The following is a 21,136-nucleotide window of genomic DNA, read 5'->3' on the forward strand; positions in this document are numbered from 1 at the left end:
CCTGATTATTCGCCATCAGATATTTCAGGTGGAGCAGAATACTCGGTTACAGCAGATTTTGAGGTAACTGATAATGAAATATTACAAGATAAAAATGAAAAGACAACTGGAAAAGATAGGACAATTTAGCGAATGAGAAAGAATAAATAATGGAAGGAAAATAAAAGAAGAGAACTGAAAGAGAACGGAAAAGAGTATGTATCTAAAAAAGGAGTCATTAAAAAGAAAAAGCAAAGGAAACGTCCATGTGATTGTCGAAAAAAATGTTACCAAAAATTCACTAAAGAACAAAGAAAAGGTTTTTAGAAAATTGTTTGAAGGTTTTTATAATTTACCAAAAGATGGACAAGATCAGTATATAGCAGAGACTGTTAAAGAAACGACAAAGGAAAGAACAAGAATTAGAAAGGAAAGTGAAAAGTTTGACGGCATAAGCCAGAGGAAATTTACTTGAAGATATTTTTTAACTACTGATGAAAACCAGTCTATTGAAACATGTCAAGCGATGTATATTCAAACGTTTGATTTAACTTTAACAAAAGTAAGGACAATTCAGAGAAGAACAGTCGAGAAGAAAAGAACTAGTAAATCTAATATCTTCCTAATGGATGACAGAGGAAAGCATTTCAGACATAATTAAATCCAGGAAGATAGAAAAGATGTGATTTCCGGCTTATAATAGCCACTATTCCCGGAAACGTACTTCCAAAAAATATCTAAGTCCTGATCTTTCAGTAGCACAAATGTATCGACTTTATTATTGTGAATATTGCAGAAATAATAAAACAAACCATAAAAAGGAGTCAACGTATAAAAAAATATTCAATGAAGAGTTTACTATTTTTTTCACGGTCCGGCAAATGATACTTGTGCTAAGTGTAACTAGTTTAATGTAAGTCAAAGAAGTATGAAAAATAAGCAACTAACTAAAGAAGAAGAAGAGGAACAAGGAAATCTTTTAATTGAGAGGAAAAAACATTTAGATTTAGCTGAGAATGCTTATAAGCAAAAGTCGTTAGACAAAGAACCATAGACCAATCATTTGTAGTTGCTTCTGTTGACTTGTGTCAACAAGGGGTGTTGATAGACAAAATGTCTACCAACCCCATACCTTCGGAACGGTGTTTCGTTTTATAAAAAGCAACTATGGACCTACAAGTTAACAGTGTTTGAGACTACCACATCAGGCAATGTGGAAATTTGTTTCCTATGGAACGAGACAGTGGCTGGTCTGGTGGGCAAGAAATAGCTTCATCTATAAGAAAATTCATTTTGTCGCTCCAATAGAAGTAGACCTACTTCATTTCTATAGTGATTCTTGTTCTCGCCAAAACAGAACCATTTTTGTGTTCACAATGGTATTGCTAGTAATGCGTGAGATGAAAAAAAATAGGAAAACGTTTGAAAGAAGTACATCATAAATTTATGGAACCTGGTCAGACCCATAAGGAGGCCGACACAATTCATGCAGCCATAGAGAGAGCTAAGAAAAAGACAACATCTGAAATTGAAGTTTCATAGGAAAGACTCTACCACTTCAAGTCGTACAGATAAAACAGAAAGATTTTTTAAATTTTAGTAGGGTACTATCAGGAAAATTAGTACATAGTAAAAGGAATGATGATGGGGAAGCTGTACCATGGTTGAAAATAAAGTGGTTAAAATACATCCAAGAATATGAGTTCCAATTCTTTTATGAAAATAGTTTTGCAGACGCCGAAGCGTTTAAAAAAAATGATTTAAGGAAGGTTTCTACTAGAAATCGAAAAAAACGAACTGGAAATAGATCAACCAGAACCCATTAATTCAGAACCTTTACCTCTAGCACACATTAAAGAAAAAAATCTGTTTATTTTCGACCTTATATTAGTGAATACAATAGGCCATTTTATCAAAATCTTCAAAAATCAAATGACATCGATTTCAGTTCCAGACATCAACGACGATAGGGTTCAGATTAAAAAATTTAGTTTAGAAGATAGGGTTCAAGTTAATTTCTTTTGTATTTTGTATTTTAAAAAATTAAGAATTTTCTTCTAAATCATAATATTTTTCTCTGTTTTAGGGCCAATGTTCCTATCCGGCAAAATCTGCAAAAGTCCAATGTCCATTTTTTCTAGATATAAAGAAAAAAAAATCGTATTGAATTCAGTTTCTGGATTCACTACGAATTTTGGCCATGATGAACATCATGTGGAATACAATTTTAGATTCCCTTGCCGAGTAATTCATCAAGCTGTTTGCTTCGCAAGTTTTAGGAAGTGCAGTGGTAAAAATTTAAATTCGGTTTCGCCAGGTAGAAATCGTTTGATTTCTCTTTTTGTTTTTAGATGGCGTAGTAACGTCCATATATAGTTATTTTGATAACTATGGTCTAGGACGGGAAAGATTTTTGTTTTGGTTCAGAGTAGTGGCCATACCGCTCTGAGGAGACCTAAAGAGGTCGAAATACGTATAAGCGGCTGTCGCTGCCCTGTATCAAAACAAAAATCTAATACCGTCATTATGTTTTATTACTTTACTTCGGTTGGAGTCATTATGTTTTATTACTTTACTTCGGTTGGAGTACCAGAAACTAAATTCACTACGAATTTTGACCATGATGAACGGCATGTGGAATGCAATTTTAGATTCACTTGCCGTAATTCATCAAGCTGTTTGCTTCGCAAGTTTTAGGAAGCAAAGTGGTAAAAATTTGAATTCGGTTTCGCCAGGTAGAAATCGTTTGATTTCTTTTTTTGTTTTTATTCTTAAAATGTCTGTCATTTTATTTCTTGTTTTTAAATTTCGATTAAAACTTGTTGATTTTCTTGCAAGGGCGCTTTCTTAAGTAATCCCGTTAAATTTTTTGTGATATACCAATTCTGAGAATTAGTGCCCGGTCAAATTTTTTTAGAAATATTAACTTCTCGCGCCCTACAGAAAACGACCTATTCACGGGAACTATAAACAAAAAAATGTTTTGATTAACTCAAAGATAAAATGATATTATTATATTATACTGGTACCTTTCGAGACTATTTTCAAATAAATCGACCTGCGCTTTCTTTTATTTTGTATAATTTTAGTTCAACAGAAGTATCACTTATTCTGTAGAATAGGACACTTATACAGCTGCGGTTTTTTGTAACTTTTCATGCAAAGAAAAGTTGTACGACGAGAAAGAGCGACGAAAAACTAAGGATAATAGTGGCCTCAGAATCGAAAAAAAATACGATTATTATTATCTTTTTATTTTGTTAATAATTAAATACTCCTTAGAGCAAAAGCAACTGTGCCAACATTTTGTTCTTATAAGAACAGTTATAGTTTTTATACAGTAATTTTGAGGAAATATCGACACGCATCTTCGAAATAGAAGTAGAAATAATGGAAACTTACTGAGGTTTCGTAGTAGTTATTTCTTTAGTTTAAAGGGGATACGCATAAAGATTAAAACATATGTACGTATATAATTTTCATAAAACTGATTTAAAATATATTAAATTTAATTATTAAGACAAGCGAAAATGTTAAATAATTCTTAAAATCTTCTTCTTTTTATGTCTCTTTGTCCTCTTAGGCATTGAATTGGGTTTTCGGTTCTTCCTTTACTCAATTTGTAACATTTTTTTTATAGTTAATATATTAAATTATTTCTAATCCCTTTACCTCCGTTGCTAATACGCCGATGGCCGTAATTGCAAATATATAAGCTGGTGGTCGGTTTACCATTAGGAAATTTTATTGGAATTTACCGACTATCTCAAAAGACGGAAGGTCCGACTTATTATCCTCGTTAATCCTTAGTTAATCTCTTTCCGGTTTCGCGTCTGTTTCTTTTGATAGATTTGTTAAATATCGTCGAAAGCACGTCTATAGTAATTTTTCTGTAAAAACCTAATTCCGGAGACTTTATTTTCGTCACGTTCCAAGTTACTAGTATCGTTGTTTACCTCGAACCCTTCGTACTTTTTACCTTCTTAGAAATACATACAGGCTGAGCTGTCATTTTTAAGTGGGGGATATCACACCTTATTTTTGGGGAAAGCTTGTGAAATTTTGAGAGGATTACTTCTCGCGGGACAGTCTTTGCATATGGACGTTCTTCATATCTTATCGTCTCTGTTCTTTGTTCATTTTCTTTCTAAGTGTGTATACATATATTTGAGTTCTTTTAATCTAATATCATCTTAGATTAAATATTGGTATAAAATACCTTTTAATTTAAATAACTTCAGTGCTTGATACAATTATAGTAATAGTTTCAATGCAGTGTAGCAGTGATCAAGATTTACTGTGAGTAATCATAGAATCTTTAATTAGCTGGGCGAATAATATGATATGGTTATGGTATTATATTTATTATCTTTAATTATCTGGGCGAATCTACGTTCATCCATGTCTTCACCTGTAGTTAAGAGTAACTACTGATTTTTGCATTCAGTTTAAAGGACATTCAATATTTTCTTACGAACTTTCCATCAGCTACTAAGAAATTCTAATAAATAATAATTACGAACATTTAGTTCTCCGATAATCATTAAACAACAGTGCGAACAGATAAAAAACTTAACCAGTGCGGGTTGGTTAAAGTTTTATTTCTGTAATCTTGTTGTATTCTTTGAATTTAACTTTAATTAACTTTGTGTTGTTTGTTATTCATTTTTTATTTACTATACCCAGTATCTCGAGATATGCCCATTAAACAGCAAAGAGGGACTTTCTTTAATCAACTTTAGTTGAATATTTTTATATAGCATCAGACTCTCTTCGTTGATAATTTAATTTGTGTATGATTTTATTATATTATATTTGTAAAGGTATTTATCAATCATAATACTGTTTATTTTTTATATGTATACCACCATTTATTAATTGATGGTGTATTTTTATTACTTGAGTGTACATTCAGCTGCCTACATCATTGTGTTGTTGAATATATTGTTTTTGTTTTATGTATGAATTTTATTTGTCGACTCCTAATAAAGTTTCTTGATATAACAATAATTCTGAATATTTGCTTTTTACCTTCAATTATTACTATACCTTTGACCAGAAGAAAGATTAGGCTGATTAAGTTTCGTAGGTAAGTAGGTGGAAGGAGTCCACCTAATATAATTAATATTTGTTTATATAGTGTGTTGACCAAATTTATTTAATAATTAATTGTTGGTTATCTTTCCTTGGATTTGGTCTCAGAACCAAGATATTTTTCCTTATCTTTTTTCTTTTCTAAGGTTTCTTAATTTCCTCCTTAAACCCCAAAAAATTAAGTGGCGCCCTGTTCCTATCTTATCGTATCTTTGGTAATTTTACCCATCTATCTTTTTGTTTATTTCGGTATCCTTTCTAATACGTCTTATCCTGTCATATCTTTACTAATTTCGTTCGTTGCACCCATTCCCGGTTCCAAAAGCTAGTTTTGAACCCACGACTCGCTGTCCACCAACCATCTGGCTGCCGTCCGCAGTGTCTCCATTGGTGACTTTTCTAGCACCATCCAAAAAAGGTTTCGGAGGTTACAAATTTTTTCAAGCATTTCTATTTTTAGCCATCGTCTTTAATTATTTAAGAGTATTTATTTTATTCTTTCCTAGTTCTTAGAACTAGTATATCCATTTCCTTTTGGGTCTTCTTCTTCTCTTTTTCCTTCTACATTCCAATTCTTATATTTACCTTGTAATTTTTATATTAATTGTTATAGGATTATCTAACTAATAGGCTTCTGAAACTATTTTTTGCGGTACGTTTTACATTGAATATTATACTTGTTTGAAAGGTATTACAAAAGTTGTAATTAAAATGACATATTTATCACGTTTCTAGTTCTAGTCTGATGATTTGTCTGCCTACATCAAATTTAACATAAATTTAATGTAATATTTTAAAGAAAATAACATAATTGCCACACAAATACCATATATCAAATTATACTATTATGAAAATAGTTGAAAAGTAATTTATCTTATGTAAATTTTTTCGCTGAATACGAAAATCTAGGTCCTCTATCTCAAAAAGTGCTTCCGATGAATCAAAAATTTTTCTTATTAAATTTTCAAATTTGAATGTATTTTAATTTACATCTAGGCCTATCGTAAGGTATATTTAAAAATACATTGAAACTGCTATATGTGTTATATAATAAAAAAAAGTTAGTTGTTTAACAGGTATTAAAATTTATGTTAAGAAATCGAAGATTTGGTCTAATTTTAGTTAGTTGTTTAACAGGTATTAAAATTTATGTTAAGAAATCGAAGATTTGGTCTAATTTTAGTCCTCATAACTTCTTACATAGTGCATATTTCTCTAAAAGTTGTACATGAACAGAAAGTTTGAACCTATTTCGACAATTTACCATTGAAAAAATTCAGTGAGTTGAGAAGCAATAAACAAATAGCTTTTCGCCCTTGCACAATCACAAGCATACAGCGGGCTAGTACGTGTTTACAATATGCGTGCCATGTGTTAGCTATTTTAAAATTTCAATACAATCTTGATGCAGATGTCGAGAACACGTACTAGCCCACCGTTTACTTTAGATTTTTCAACTATTTGTTTATTGCTTGTTGATTTAATAAAAAACAAAGTTTCTTCTACTTTTTTTTATCAGTAGATTGTCGAAACAGGTTCAAAATTTGTATTTATGTACAGCTTTTACAGAAATATGCACCATATAAAAACTTAGGAACAATAAAAGTTAGGCTAGTTTGATTTGTCAACGTAAAAATTTTAATAACTTTTAAACAATTTTTTTTAATAACCTATATAGGAGGAGACCTAAATATTTGTATTCAACGAAACGTTTTACAAAAGGTAGAATAGTTTTCAACTACCCACCCTTGTGTGTACAGAAAAATAAGCTGCTGCCGAACTAGTAGGTTTTATGAAAACTGCAATAATTGTGAATACATAATTATATAAAAAAGTAGTAACCATGTTTCAAGTTCGGTTATATGAATGATATTTGGAATATTAGTGGACTAATTTTTATTGATTTAAAGGCCTTGTTTACGATTTCTACCAAATCAATTTCGCCAGGATCCAGAATTTAACAGCTAAGGTCAAATAAAATAAAAAGCAGACTGAAAATCTATATAAGATGGTAAAACTATAGGACTTCAGAAGTTTTGTACATAATTACTAAAACTTATGGATGAACCACAGATAACGCACAAAGCAAAGATAAATTTTAGGAGGAGTTACCGTTTGCAACAGAAGCCACAAGAGGAGAAATATATATTGCAGGTAATGTCAACAATAGTGAAGGAATAAAAGACGAAATAAAAACCAAAAATTTGGGACCATATGGAGAAATAGCCAGAAAAAACAATTATAAAAGAGACGATAAAAACGTATAAGCTAAGAAATAAACAAATATACTCCATTCCACGAATATACGACTGTTTTAAATTCGCTTTAAGGTATCGATTTAAATGGTCCAATGTGCTGAATTGTACAAAAGTAAATTCTCCCCATTTTTAAAATACTGTTATGACAAATATAAACCTTAGATTTAAATATGAAGTTATGATATAAATATAGAGTTAATAGTTTATAGAACAGTAATTCAGATTTTGAAGTATATAATTACTATCATTAAGTTTAGTATTGTAAACAAGTTGGTTTTTGAACTAAGTTATTTAAACGAAGTGTAAGAATACTTAAGTGATCAAATAGTGTAATTTATTTAGTGGAATATTCAATTAGTATTAAAAAAAAACAAAAAAACTTACTTTCTCTTATTCTCATAATCTCCTAAAACTATCATCAACGATCAGATTCACAGCCATAATCAGTCGGCGATATATGAAACTGTATATAAATTTTCGTTACTTTTTAATATCTGTAACGACTTGTTACTTTAACTATCAATAGCCGGTATATTATACCCGTTACTTTCGGAACTTTTAAGAGTACATCCCCTCAAGGCAAACAAATATTTAAAACTAACAAAGTGAAATATTAAATCCTTTTTCTGGTTTCTGAACCATCGTTCTGCCAATTTATTTTCATGTATATTAAAAATAGTATATATTTCTTTTTATTACAGTTGTAGTACCTAATAAAGTAATAAAAGAGTGTAATATCAAAGAAACCCGGCACGCCTCTTTGGTGTTTACATTTCACGGAAAGATTACCCAAATGTCTGTCATTATATTTATTTATAGTAGCGTTTGTGTAAAAATTTTTGTTATTTTCGGATTAAATTTCACAATAAATTGTTCGTCTATCTGAACATCTTTTAACTGAAATAATTTTAGTTTAGATGTCATACTAGTAGATCCTTTTTATTGGAATAATGATTAGACCAATTTACCTTCATACTTCTACTTGCACAGTAAAATATTCGTTGTCGAAGTAATCCAAAACAGTCGTATATTCGTGGAATAATACCCTACAGCAAAAATATTTGGGAAAAAAGTACACGAAAAACTTAAAAAAAAAAAAAATAAACAATCTATGGAATAACTACAAAGACCTGCTACTGGATGCATATAAGGAAGTATAAGAAACAAGTAAAAATGACTCAACAAAAAACAGACAGCGTGGTAGTTCGAAGTAATTAAAAAACAAGAAAAATTGAAGAAGAATGCACGCAAACAATATCTGAAATACAAAATAAATGGGAAATAGTATAAATAGAAAAATGAAAGAAAAATGTAAAAATATTGGAAACAGCTGCAAAGAGAGACAATTGGGAAAAGTTCAGAGAAAAAATGGGAGAAAATTGCAAAAGTAACCACAAGCTATTCAACCGAACTCTGAAGACATAAGAACACAAAAAAATTATATACAGCATTAAAACTAAAAATGGAGAATTAATAACAGAACAGCGATAGTCAAAAGCTGGAAATAACACTTCGACGAACTGCTAACATTAATAAACCTAGACGACATTAATTAAAGATAAAATAATATATTGGAAGATAACACAGAAAACTTAATTAATGAGGAAGAACTAGAAGAAGCAATAAAAACGTTGAAGTATTTTTTCATACTTCAAAATGGCTCCTAAAATAGATAAATGATAAAAAACATGGGGAAAATAGTAAACAAATATTACTAAAAATAATAAATAAAGTATAAAAAAATGAAGATATACGGGAAGATAATATAGATATGGAAAGTATCATTAATAGAACCCATATACAAAAGAGGAGATAGGAGAGAATGTAATAACTACATAGGATTGGCATTGCTATGTACTAAAACTCTATATAAAATTCTTTGTATAAAACTCTTAAAAAAATAATAAACAAACGATTAAGAACAATAACAAGCGCGACAAGAGAAACAGAAATATACGTAGCATTCCTTGACATAGAAAAAGTCCACATAGATAAAGTACCAAGGCAGATACTATTGAAAATATTAAGAAACAAGAAATGGACAACAAGTTAGTAAGAATAATAAAAAACATACAATGATAACAACAATGCCCTAATTAGTAAATAATACAACATCAGATAGGTTTAATGGAGGGTTAAGACAGAGATGGGCACTTGGTCCAACGCTATTTATAATATTATATATATACATATATATATATATATATATATATATATATATATATATATATATATATATGTATATATATATATATATATATATATATATATATATATATATATATATATATATATATATATATATGAATCGTCTAATTTCAAAACCGGCCATCTCCAAAATTTCAGTTATAAGTTATTATAATCACATTTTATTCAAAACATTACCTATACCGTATTATAAAATCATTTCCTAACAAAAACGGCCAGATCTATGTCAAATTAAGCTACAATAATTGTCCTTAATTTCAAAATCGGCCATCTCCAATGCTGCCTTGGGTTCAAACCCGGCCATCTCCAACCGACCAATAGGAAATCCGCAATTGGACAGGTCCCGACGTATTTTGTATCAGTTAGCTTTAAACTCTCTGCTCTGCTGTTCCTTATAAACGATTTATGTGTAAACAAGTTTGTTTTTGTCATTTTTTTAAAGTTGTTATTAAATTTTGTTAATTGTGATTTATTGTGAATACTAAGCAATAGGATGGATGACAGTATAGGAAGCACAATCTCCACCGTTTCTTCGACATTGGCAAGAAAAAAAGGAAAACATTCTGATGAATGGAAAAATGAGAAACTAAAAACATTAAGGTAATCTTATTCACAATGTTAATGTAAATGTAAAAATACCTTTTTCAATGTAGTTAAATACATTTTTTGAACATGCATTTAATTACAATACAAAATACTTTAGCAAAGTATTTAAAAGTAATTAAATACTATCCCAATTTACAATTTTATCCCAGTAGTTTTAATGTTCACAATGCTTTTTTTATATTAAACTAAATTTAATCATCAGAACTTCTCCTACAATATCGGTTGTATAAAATATTGTAATAATACCTAATAAATAAAAGGATGATTATCATAATAATAATCAATCTGCAAAAACTAACAAAAATTAAATAACCATTATCTTAATACTACACAATGGTTATTTAATTTTGGGAAAAACCCATTGGTCTAATCCTCATTAAGTAGTACCTTTTACCTACCTACCTACCTACCTTTATTTACATGCTATAACTGCCAGCTCTACATAGAAATGAAAACAGTGAAAGTATTGGAAATTTTAAAGTCATGAAAAAAATGTATTTCAAAATTTCAATTATTGTGTATTTAAATTTTGGGGAAAAAAGTAATTGAAATACTTTTGAAAATATAAGAAATTAAAAGTATAATCACGTAATTAAATACATCTAAAGTAATTGAAATACATTTTAATTTTAATTAATAAGTTTGACCTTAGTTTACTCTTGTTGCAGGTATTCGAGTAAAGAACTTCCTGAATATCCAAAGTGTAAACACAATACGAAAGCCTATCAGTGTAGATCATTAAAAATGCAAGACATTTTGACGTTCCATGAAAATTTCTACCGTTTCAAGGACAAAATTCAGCAAGATAATTTTATATTAAACCATACTAGTCTAGAGAAACCTAAACGACATCGCCCGAAAACATCTTCCCGTTCAGAAAAGTCTTACACATTTAAATATTTTGTTCGAAGAGTAGATGGTATAAAAGTACCAGTATGTAGAACAGCATATTTAAATATTCTGGTTCTTAAAAAGCATCGTGTCCAAGGGGTAATGAAGCGTTCTTTTAAATGCGGCGGTAGTGGAGCAAAAGAAACAAGGGGAGGCGATCGAAAAAGTTCGAAAAATATTTCCAAAAAAATGGCAGTTATGAAATTTATCGAATCTTTCACAGCCCAAGAACCGCATTACTGTCGCTCAAAAACGTCTGTTAGGCTATATTTACCGTCTGAGCTCAACATCAAGTCCATGTGGAAAATGTACAACAAAGGTGTTGAATTACATCTTAAAGTGAAGCAATCATTTTTCCGCAATATTTTTAACAAACAGTATAACTTGGGATTTGGAACTCCCAGAGTAGACGTCTGCTCCAAATGCTTAGAAATTGGAGAAAAAATTAAAACGGAAAAGGAACCAACTGAACAACAAAATTTAATTACACAACATAGGGTGCACAAGTTAAAGGCTAAGGCATTTTTTCATATGCTGCAGGAGAAAAGAGATGGGTTGCTCACTATATCTTTTGATTGTCAAAAGAATATGAGTCTACCAAAGGTGCCAGACCAAAGAGCCTACTTCAGTCGTCAGTGGAACTTCTACAACTTTACTATTGTAGTAGGCAGCTCACATGATGCTTTAACTAAAAGCAATGTTCATATTTATTATTGGAACGAAACAGATAGGCCCAAAAGTTCCAACGAAATTGCTAGTGCAGTTTTCCACAGATTACGCCAAACAGATTTAAAAAATATTGACACCGTCCGTTTATTCGCTGATGGCTGTGGTGGACAAAATAAAAACACCACTTTGATGGGGATGTTATCAAAATGGCTTGTATCGTTCGCCCCAGAAAATGTTAAAACAGTTCAGGTTATCTTTCCCATTGTAGGTCATTCGTTTATACCACCCGATAGAGTATTCGCTCAAATAGAGAAAAAATTAAGAAAAATTGAAATTATAATAAAACCTGAAGAATATGTAAATATTCTTAAAGACCATGGAACTGTTTGGAATATAAATAATTTGGAAATAAATGATTGGAAGAGTGCCACACTGGAAATTATAAAGCCTCCAGGACAGTGGCACTTTAAATTCAACCCTTCAAAAAGGTTTATTTTACAGAAGACCACAAAACGTAATAATATCACTATTCGGGGTGAGGAGGCTTATCGTGTCGATCTAGGAAGTGACAAATTAGTAGTCAAAAAAGGAAAAACTGTCAATAATTTAGTTCCTCCTCTTTTAACAACTGGTATGGCTCCAAATGCCAAGAAAATCAAGGACGTTTCGGCACTTTTGGAAGCGCACTATGGAGCAAACTGGCGAGAGTTGGAAAATTTAAAGTTCTATGCTACTGTTGAACAATCTACAGGTGAAGCTCCTACAGATGACTTGGTGTGTGAGGAAATAGAAGAAAGAGATATTTATGTCTAATTTAACTGTCTCTTAGTTTTAAACTTTTGTTTGAGTTCCATGTATTTGTATTTTTTGGTGTTTTAAAATAAACTTTAAGAACGTATGCGTTATACTTGTTTAATAATTAGTTAATAAAAATGAAAGAATGGCTGGCTTATCAATATAGGCCAAACATCGGCAGGTAATTTCAAAACCGGCCATATCCATATAGGTTATTTTCAAAACCGGCCAACTCTCTAGCTTAGTTTCAAAACCGGCCATCTCAAACTTTTTTATTAATTTTTACGCATGTGTATACGAAACTCATTATTTTATGATAGTGAAATGCCTTTGTATTATCATCATAAACACAAAATAATATTAACACAAATTTTTTACTCATTAGTTTTTTGACAGCAGTTTTTTGCATTTTTCTCAAAACTTACTTGAGTGGAGATGGCCGGTTTTGAAATTAGACGATTCATATATATATATATATATATATATATATATATATATATATATATATATATATATATATATGTATATATATATATTAAACCTAGAGCTATGATTAATACTATTATAAAAATTAATGACGAAATAAAGCAGAAAACATCAATAGAAACAGTCATATTAACGTATATAGACTAAAGTGGTATGGACTTGTAAGAAGAACTAGCGACAGCAGTCTCCCGAGTCCCCAGAGTCTACTATACTGTTCACTATTCTCTTTACTACTACGACTGGGAACGGTTCATTTATTCAAAAGCCATTTTGTTCTTCAAAATTTGTCATCTTGCCAGAAGCTTGCCATAATCACGGTGTCATCTGTATATCTTATGTTGTTAATAGATCTTTCGTTAATTATTATTAATTCACTTTGAGATAGTAATTCTTCTTCAAAAATGGCTTCACTATATACATTAAATAGTAATGGAGACATAATACATCCCTGCCTAACTCCTCTCCTGATTTTAATTTTTGGACTGGGTTCGTTATCTATTACGATTTGTGCTCTTTGAATCCAGTAGAGGTTTGTTATTATTCGTAAGTCCCTATGGTTTATGTTTTTTGTCTTTAGAATTTGGACTAATTTTTCATGTCTTACTTTGTCAAATGCTTTTTTAAAATCAACGTAACACATATGTACATCAACATTCATATCCATGCATCTTTGAGCTAACACATTAAAAGCAAATAACGCTTCTCTTGTTTGTTCCTAGTCCGTTTCTGAACCCAAACTGACTATCATCTATTCCTTCTTCCAGTTTTTTATTTTTACGACCATGTATTATTTTCAGGAATAATTTGAGAATGTGACTTTAGAGTGATATTGTTCTGTATTCACTGCAATTTTACCGTTTGTATTTTTAGGGATAGCACAAAAGGTGGAGAGTAACCATTGTTTCGGTATGTGTTCTGTTTTGTATACTGAGGTAAGTAAGTCTACTATAACGTCTAAGGTTTCATCATTTATGTATATATATATATATATATATACATATATATATATATATATATATATATATATATATATATATATATATATATATATATATATATATATACGCTGGGCAAGATAATTGCCGAATACTCCTGCAGCAAACAATATAAAAGGTAGCCAGCTACGTTGCTTATGAATATTATTCACACTGCATTAGTAAATACTTTCGCGATGTGGTTTTATCTACACCCTGAATGGAAATGTCAATATTTAGACAAAATAGTGAATTTTTAGTCAGACTTGAGTAAAAAGCTTTTAGAGTCACAATTGAAAAGAAGAATAAGTGACTTATAAGACAGTTACAGAAAAATAATCAAATTCCAATATCCAATAACCAACAAAACAAAAGAAAAAATTAACCAGATGTTAAAAAAATTGTAAGATCATTACAACGCAACGTGAATGAATTGCAAGTATCAAAACAAATGTTCTAAATGTAATACTATTGTGTGGTGATCACACACCAAAAAGTTAAAATATGTAAAAAATATGAGAATTGATTTCTAATTTAAAAATTCTAGAATGAAATTTTATTTTCTAATGTTTAAATTATGTGTAGTGATAGTTATTAATACAATATCATTAAAAATACAAATATCATTTTAACAATATTTTTTACTAATACAAAAAAAAACAATGTCATGATTAATCGCCCCACCTGGTACTCGGTGTTTTAAAATTGACTTGGTATTGAGAGAATTACATTTCGCACTTCGATTGTAATAAAATAGAGAAACTGTGGAAGATAACTTCTAAAATAATAAACAGAAAAGCTTGTACGATGTTTAAAAAACAATAGGAACCATGCTACAAGCAAGAATGCCGAAATCAACTATAAAAAAGGCTAGTAATAAGGAAGCATTTGCTACAATATCAAACAACCGAAAATAAGAAACGAATGATGACCGAAGATACAAAGAAATTATTAAGAACAAAGAAAAGACAACCCGAGCAACAAAAAATTAAAGCAATAGAACGAGATAGAAGAGATAGAAAAAGCTAAACCTCTTTCTAGGGAGTTCTATAGAGTAATCTCCTCGCAGAAAGGAAATTTCATGACCAACTTTATTCCAACACTAAGGAATGACGAAGGTCAGTTGATACTCGAAGATGAAAACTACAATAAAATTCACAAAAATATTTTAAGAACCATTTTTAAAGAAAAGAACCCTCTTTAGAAGAGACCCAAAAGGCCTTAAACAAATTAAAAAACAACTAAAAACCAGACAATATTGAGATATCAGCAGAACTTCTCAAGTATGAGGGATAATCACTAAATAACCCAATACTCCATCTAGTAACGCTAATATGGCAAAAAGAAAAAATTCCAATATGAAAATAAATGATCACTATGAATTTCGATAAAAAAAAGAACACCAGAATGTTGTAGGGAAACAAACAGATCAATTGACCAAATAGTCCAGTCGTTAGAGATTTGACCTCTAAAAATCATACAAACAAGCTGAATTTTGCAGAGAATGTCAATTTTGTGACCCCAAAAAATCTGCAAAAAAGTTTACCACTCCTAACCCACGGCTTCTCTCTAACACCCCCCTCGAAGGGACAAAATAGATTTACCAAGAATATGTACGTCGTAGAAAAAAATGTTTTACATAAAAAATGTTGCTGAGATCATCCTAAATAAAAATGTCTATTAGCAATTTTTTCGTAAAATGAACCGTTCTGTCAGAAACAATGGCTGAAACAACCGGAAATGTTGAAAGTCAACTACGCGGGGGTAATCAATTTTAAATAAAATTAGTATCAACGACGGTAAAAATCCGATATCATTTGATTAGAGTGTCCTATCGACAAAAATTAGTTTTAAATGTAAAGAGTGCAGCTTTTGTATGCAATATTTATATTTTGTAAGGTTGTAAGGTTAAAAACGTCACATGTTTGTTATTTTTCTTTTAATAATCATTTTATTTAAATTTCTTTTGATTTTGCTCATTTATTAAATTTATTTTATTTTATTATTTTATATATTATTATTTCCTTTTATTTTACTATTTTTATTCTAAAGATAGTTGGCGTCCAATTTTTGATTCAACTATTCAATTAACTAAATATCCTATTTAATATTTAGTTTTAATTTTCAATCTTTATTTATTTAAGTTATAATTCCTGCATATAACCCCAGTCTTTTCTATGTCACAGATATAGTACACATAAATTTCTATTCCTAACTTCAGCAGTCAGACGTTATTTGTCAGTTGACAACTCTGCCCTGTGATCTAACACTTCGATGCTAGAGAAAGGGAGATTAGTTTTAATAATGTTTTTTGCTTATTAGAGCTGGTACTTGGATTAAAAATTCATTTTATTTATTAAATCTTTCCCTAAAGTAAGTAGGTACTAACATTTCTAGTTGATTAATTTTTTTATATATCTCTCTTTTTATAATTTCGTATTTGCCTTAACCTCAAACTACAACCACGTTTTATTTTTCAATGTATTATTCTTATATGCTGTTAGTATTAGTCTTTATTATAACTTAACTAATTTATCTAATAAATTTACTATTTGTTGTTTAATATTGTAATTATATTTAATTGTCATATGGCAAGGAAATATTTTAAGACATATATGAAGTGGCTAACAACATAAGGCTACTTTTTCTAGTTTTTTTTTGGTTATTATCGACCTTTTTAGCTGAACAATTCTGCAGCACATGGTTGACCATGCAGCAATAACTGCAGCATCTTAGTAGAGTCCAATGGCTACCTGAAGATGAAAATATCTAAATTCAACTACATCATCAGCAACTAACCACTACAATTCTGCAATCCTTTGAAGCCAAGTTATCCAGTGATGCCATAAGTATCATTTTTTATATTTGTAAAACTTATAGGCAAGATTTGCTTTGTCATTTTGTTCAATTTATTATTAAAATTTTTAATTTTTTTGTTTATTTATGTACAATAAATATGATTAGTTAATATCTTGGTTAATTTATCTCAGCCAAACTCTTTTATCTTTAGTATCCTAGTTTTCGGAGGTAGTTATATTGTTACCTATTGGTACCCAACTTTTCTGATGGGTCGTTCAATGGTTACAGATTGGCGCCCAACGTGTGGGGTGCTTGCAAGATGCAAATCTCACTGTTCATTTTGAAAAATGCCAGTTTTGCAGATCTTCACTGAAATTGCTTGGATTTGTAGTAGATGATCAAGAGTTAAGAACTGATCCTGGTAAGATCCAGTCTATTTTGGAATACCCAGAACACACAGAAACTGATAAATTTATTCATAAAATTTAAGAGGTTCTTACAACAGCTCATGTTCTTGCAAGTCCCGATTTTTCCAATCATTTCTATCTTGCTTTTGAAGCAAGTGACTCAGATGTGGGTGGTGTCTTATTTTAAAAGGATGATGGAATAGAGCATCCTATTGCATATTTCAGCAAAACTTTAACAAAAACTCAGCGTAAATATACTACTACTAAGAAAGAGTTAATAGCAATTTTGCTTTCTATTGAAAAATTTAGATGCTGTATTGAGGGTAGTAATGATTTTACTGTTATTACAGATCACTCCTTATTGCAGTGGTTTACAGATACACGACGTAAATGCAAGATGGAGAACATCAAAACCTGGGTAAGAAATGGAAGATTAGAATGAAATGATCATATAAGTTGAATGACAACAAATAGAGTAGTAAAGACGGCAACAGACCGTTCCCCAATAGTAAGAAGTCCACGAAAACGATGGAACGACAAATTACTAAAGGAATATTGAAAAACATATAGAGACATGTCTGCATAAAAAGAAGAAGAAGACAAACTTTTAAGCATTTGTGATAGTAGATTATAAAATTTTCAGGTATTCTAGTACTAAAAGGTACTCCTACTTTAAGTTTGCAGGGTTAAATTAATAGGTAGGTACCTTAATTAATTTTATAAATTATTTTTTGTTTTAAATGTAGGACACATGTAAGAAAAAGTTCCAAATACTTCATCATATAATAAAGGCACATCATCTAAAAAATCAGGTATATTTTGAAGGAAATCACTGTATTCTACCGACTTAAAGTACGAGTACCTTTTAGTACTAGAATATCTGAAAATTTTGGTTTACTATCACGAATGCCAAAAAGTTAAAGACAAAAAAGTTATGCATTGAAATAACCGTTGACCTACATAAAACGGACTCTTACCACTATTAACGGACCAGTACTAGAAATTCGCAATTAATAGAATGGGTTTAACTCTGAGGGTTAATATACGTACCAGTTTCGTTTTTCTAAATAAAAGCGTTCTGGAGGTATTTAAAAGAACTAATTACAAGGCGCCTATCTTCAAAGAGCTCTAGCTCCCTTAGGACTAGGTGAATTCGGTTAAATTGTCTTAAAATTATATGAGGAATCTCCTGTCCTTGTTTGTCATGAAAGTTTTTGAACAACCTGTAGACAAAATGAGGACGTGCGAATTAAGACGATGATGGAAGATGTAATTGGAAGAATTGCGCTAATGTAATGGAGATGGATAGGAAACGTGGCACGAATAAACAACGAAAGATGGACAAGAAACATTGTACATTGGAGAGTACGCTAACTTAGTCTTAGCAGAGCAAGATCCCAGAAGCAGTAGCTAGACGACGTCGAAGCAAAAGTTGGATCAGAATACTTTGGGAGAGCAATCATTGGAAAGACCATAAGGAGCTCTATATAACAGAAATTGAGTACGCATAAATGGTATTCTTAGTTCAAGTGTTTCGTTAATTTTAAGTATTAATTAAATAATCTGTAGGTTTGAGAACTGCACGAGGTGATTATTAACATCAGAAGATTTTGTCAGATTATGTAATAACTTTAGGAGTTCAGTACTTTCGTCAAATTTAACATATTTCTTTAAATAAGATGAGTTTTTAAACATTTTAAATGGGAATCAATTTTTAAAATCTTTATCACATACTAAATAAGTACTTAGATTTTTTAAATAAGTTTTAGTTAATAAAAATCAGTATAATTTGTTTTACTTGTTTGAGAGCCGCTCGGCTTTATACATATTAAGGTACATAATGTCATAATGAGGAAAATTTGGCAAACAATTGAAAATTTCTGTGTAAACACATACATTTTCCATTAAACGTAAACACGTACATCACAATATACATTAACATCAAAGAAATATAATTTGCGCAACCCAAGCAATCAAACTCTACTTACTCTTTCAGTAACTCTAATGGGAAATGGATGATGGCAAATGGGGTTGTTTTTCACCACATGCTGCTCCGAGGGAATCCCTGGCCAGTATAATCTGATCAGGTCACGAAATGATAATGAAAATATGGGAAGGCCGTCTGTGATAAATGGTTTTTTCGATGGTTTGTTGTGTGTACGTCTTACTACACACACGGGTGGTGGTTTATTGAAAATAGACATTAATATTGACAGAAAAAAAATATATTAGTTAATGGCCCTTGATTTTATCCTAGAGTGTTTTTTATATTAATAATATATATTTTTTAAACAATATAAATATTAACATTATAATTAATCTATACTAAGCTAAAACTAAATTAAAATTAAATTACGACCAAATTATTTATACATATGACACACATTAGTTTTAACCTTTAAGTACTCGCGTGCATTTCACATAAATTAGTGCTCGCATGCGGCCTTACAGACACCAAGGTTCAGGATTATGACATTTCAATCTTTTATTTTACTTTTATACAGTAAAAAATGTTTTTATTGTTCAAAACAGTAGCATATGTAAGTAAAAATGATACAATTGTGGCGAGGCTTGACCGACGAGCGTAGCGAGTGCGAGATGAAGCCGAGGCAAAAAAGTCATTAGCTCTCCGAATAGAACATGCTATTTTTTTTTCAAACGTCGCAAATAATCTTTATGTTACTATCGTTACTTTTATTAATTGTTACTTTGACAAATAAAAAAAGTAACCGTTTGTAACGTTTTGTGAACGTTTGTGCTTATTGTCACATATATGTACGAGTATTATGTCTGATTTCGAAGATCTTACGACATCGAGTAATCTTTCAGATATTGTGTGTACAAAGACTGTAACCTAAAGTTTGTTGCCTTCCAAGTCCACTGTGGTTTACAAAGCTTTTTGACTTTGTTCCTGGGCGTAAAAGTTCTCTACTTTTATGCCTGGGTTTAAAAGTAACATTTTTATCTTATCAATCACGTCACAAAAATTAACCGTTTTGTGACGAAAAAATGTTAAGCAATAAACAGCAATATTATAAAAAAAGAAATTTTATTATCTAATGATTGTAACATTAAGTACAGATATTTTTGAATGGTCGGAGCAGATGTTTTTCTTCAGTTAAAACATATTTGTTTAAAATGCCGAGCTCTTGATCTCGCATCTTTTTCTTTGACTTTTCGGAAGCAGTTCATGTACTTCTGGTTTTATCTCTAACCGTTTAGAAATTAGTCTTCTGATTTGTCTTGGAAGTTGCGGATCTCCCAAATAATCTTTTTGCTCCTTTACTAGCTTCTTTCCTATCTATTTTAAAATGTTTTCTTTGTATCCAGGGACATTCAATATTATGGCCATGAATGGATCCATTTAGAGCGTAAATCTTGATTAAATAAAAAAATATAATCAAAGGCTTAAATCTTCTAGCAAACGCTGCTATCGCTTTGTTAAATTAAATGGAAAATTATATATCGCCTAGAAGAACAAATTCGTTAAACTTCCCGTGCTCGAATCGGTATCAATAAAGTTTTAAATAAATCATTTCGGCCTATCCCAGCCTCATCAGACACTTGGGCTGATACAAATTCAAACTCGGAAAGTACAACGAATGTCTCATAAATCTTCACCACCGCAGCGGTTAGCGTACAGAGGCGCCACCTGCTTTGGCGGCCATGAACGAAAACGATATAATAATATCGTTTCCTGTCCTCTGGACTATGCGAAATGTGTAAAGGATTAAATCTTCTAGCAAAAGCTGCTATCGCTATGTTGAGTTAAATGGCCAAATATATGGCCTAGGAGGACAAATTCGTTAAACTTCCCGTGCTCGAATCGATATTAATAAAGTGTTATGAATCATTTCGGCCAATCCCGTCCTCATTAGATACTTGGGCTGATACAAATTCAAACTCGGAAAGTACAACGAATGTCTCCTAAATCTTTATCACCGCAGTGGTTAGCGTACAGAGGCGCCAC

General features: G+C 30.7%; 2 protein-coding genes across 2 annotated transcripts in view; one reads left to right on the plus strand and one right to left on the minus strand.

The window, feature by feature from the left end:
• LOC140441283 (acetylcholinesterase) overlaps positions 1–21,136 on the minus strand; it is an 823,341-nt gene that overhangs the window by 244,689 nt on the left and 557,516 nt on the right. The gene's annotated exons all lie outside the window — the stretch shown is intronic.
• Positions 9,639–12,518, plus strand: LOC140440892 (uncharacterized). The gene is made up of 2 exons (XM_072531256.1): positions 9,639–10,139; positions 10,814–12,518. Exons 1-2 carry the CDS (start codon positions 10,033–10,035, stop codon positions 12,516–12,518), a joined length of 1,812 nt encoding a protein of 603 aa, XP_072387357.1. The 5' UTR covers positions 9,639–10,032.

Source organism: Diabrotica undecimpunctata, chromosome 5 (assembly GCF_040954645.1).
Source record: "Diabrotica undecimpunctata isolate CICGRU chromosome 5, icDiaUnde3, whole genome shotgun sequence".
NCBI classification, from domain to species: Eukaryota; Metazoa; Arthropoda; class Insecta; order Coleoptera; family Chrysomelidae; genus Diabrotica; species Diabrotica undecimpunctata.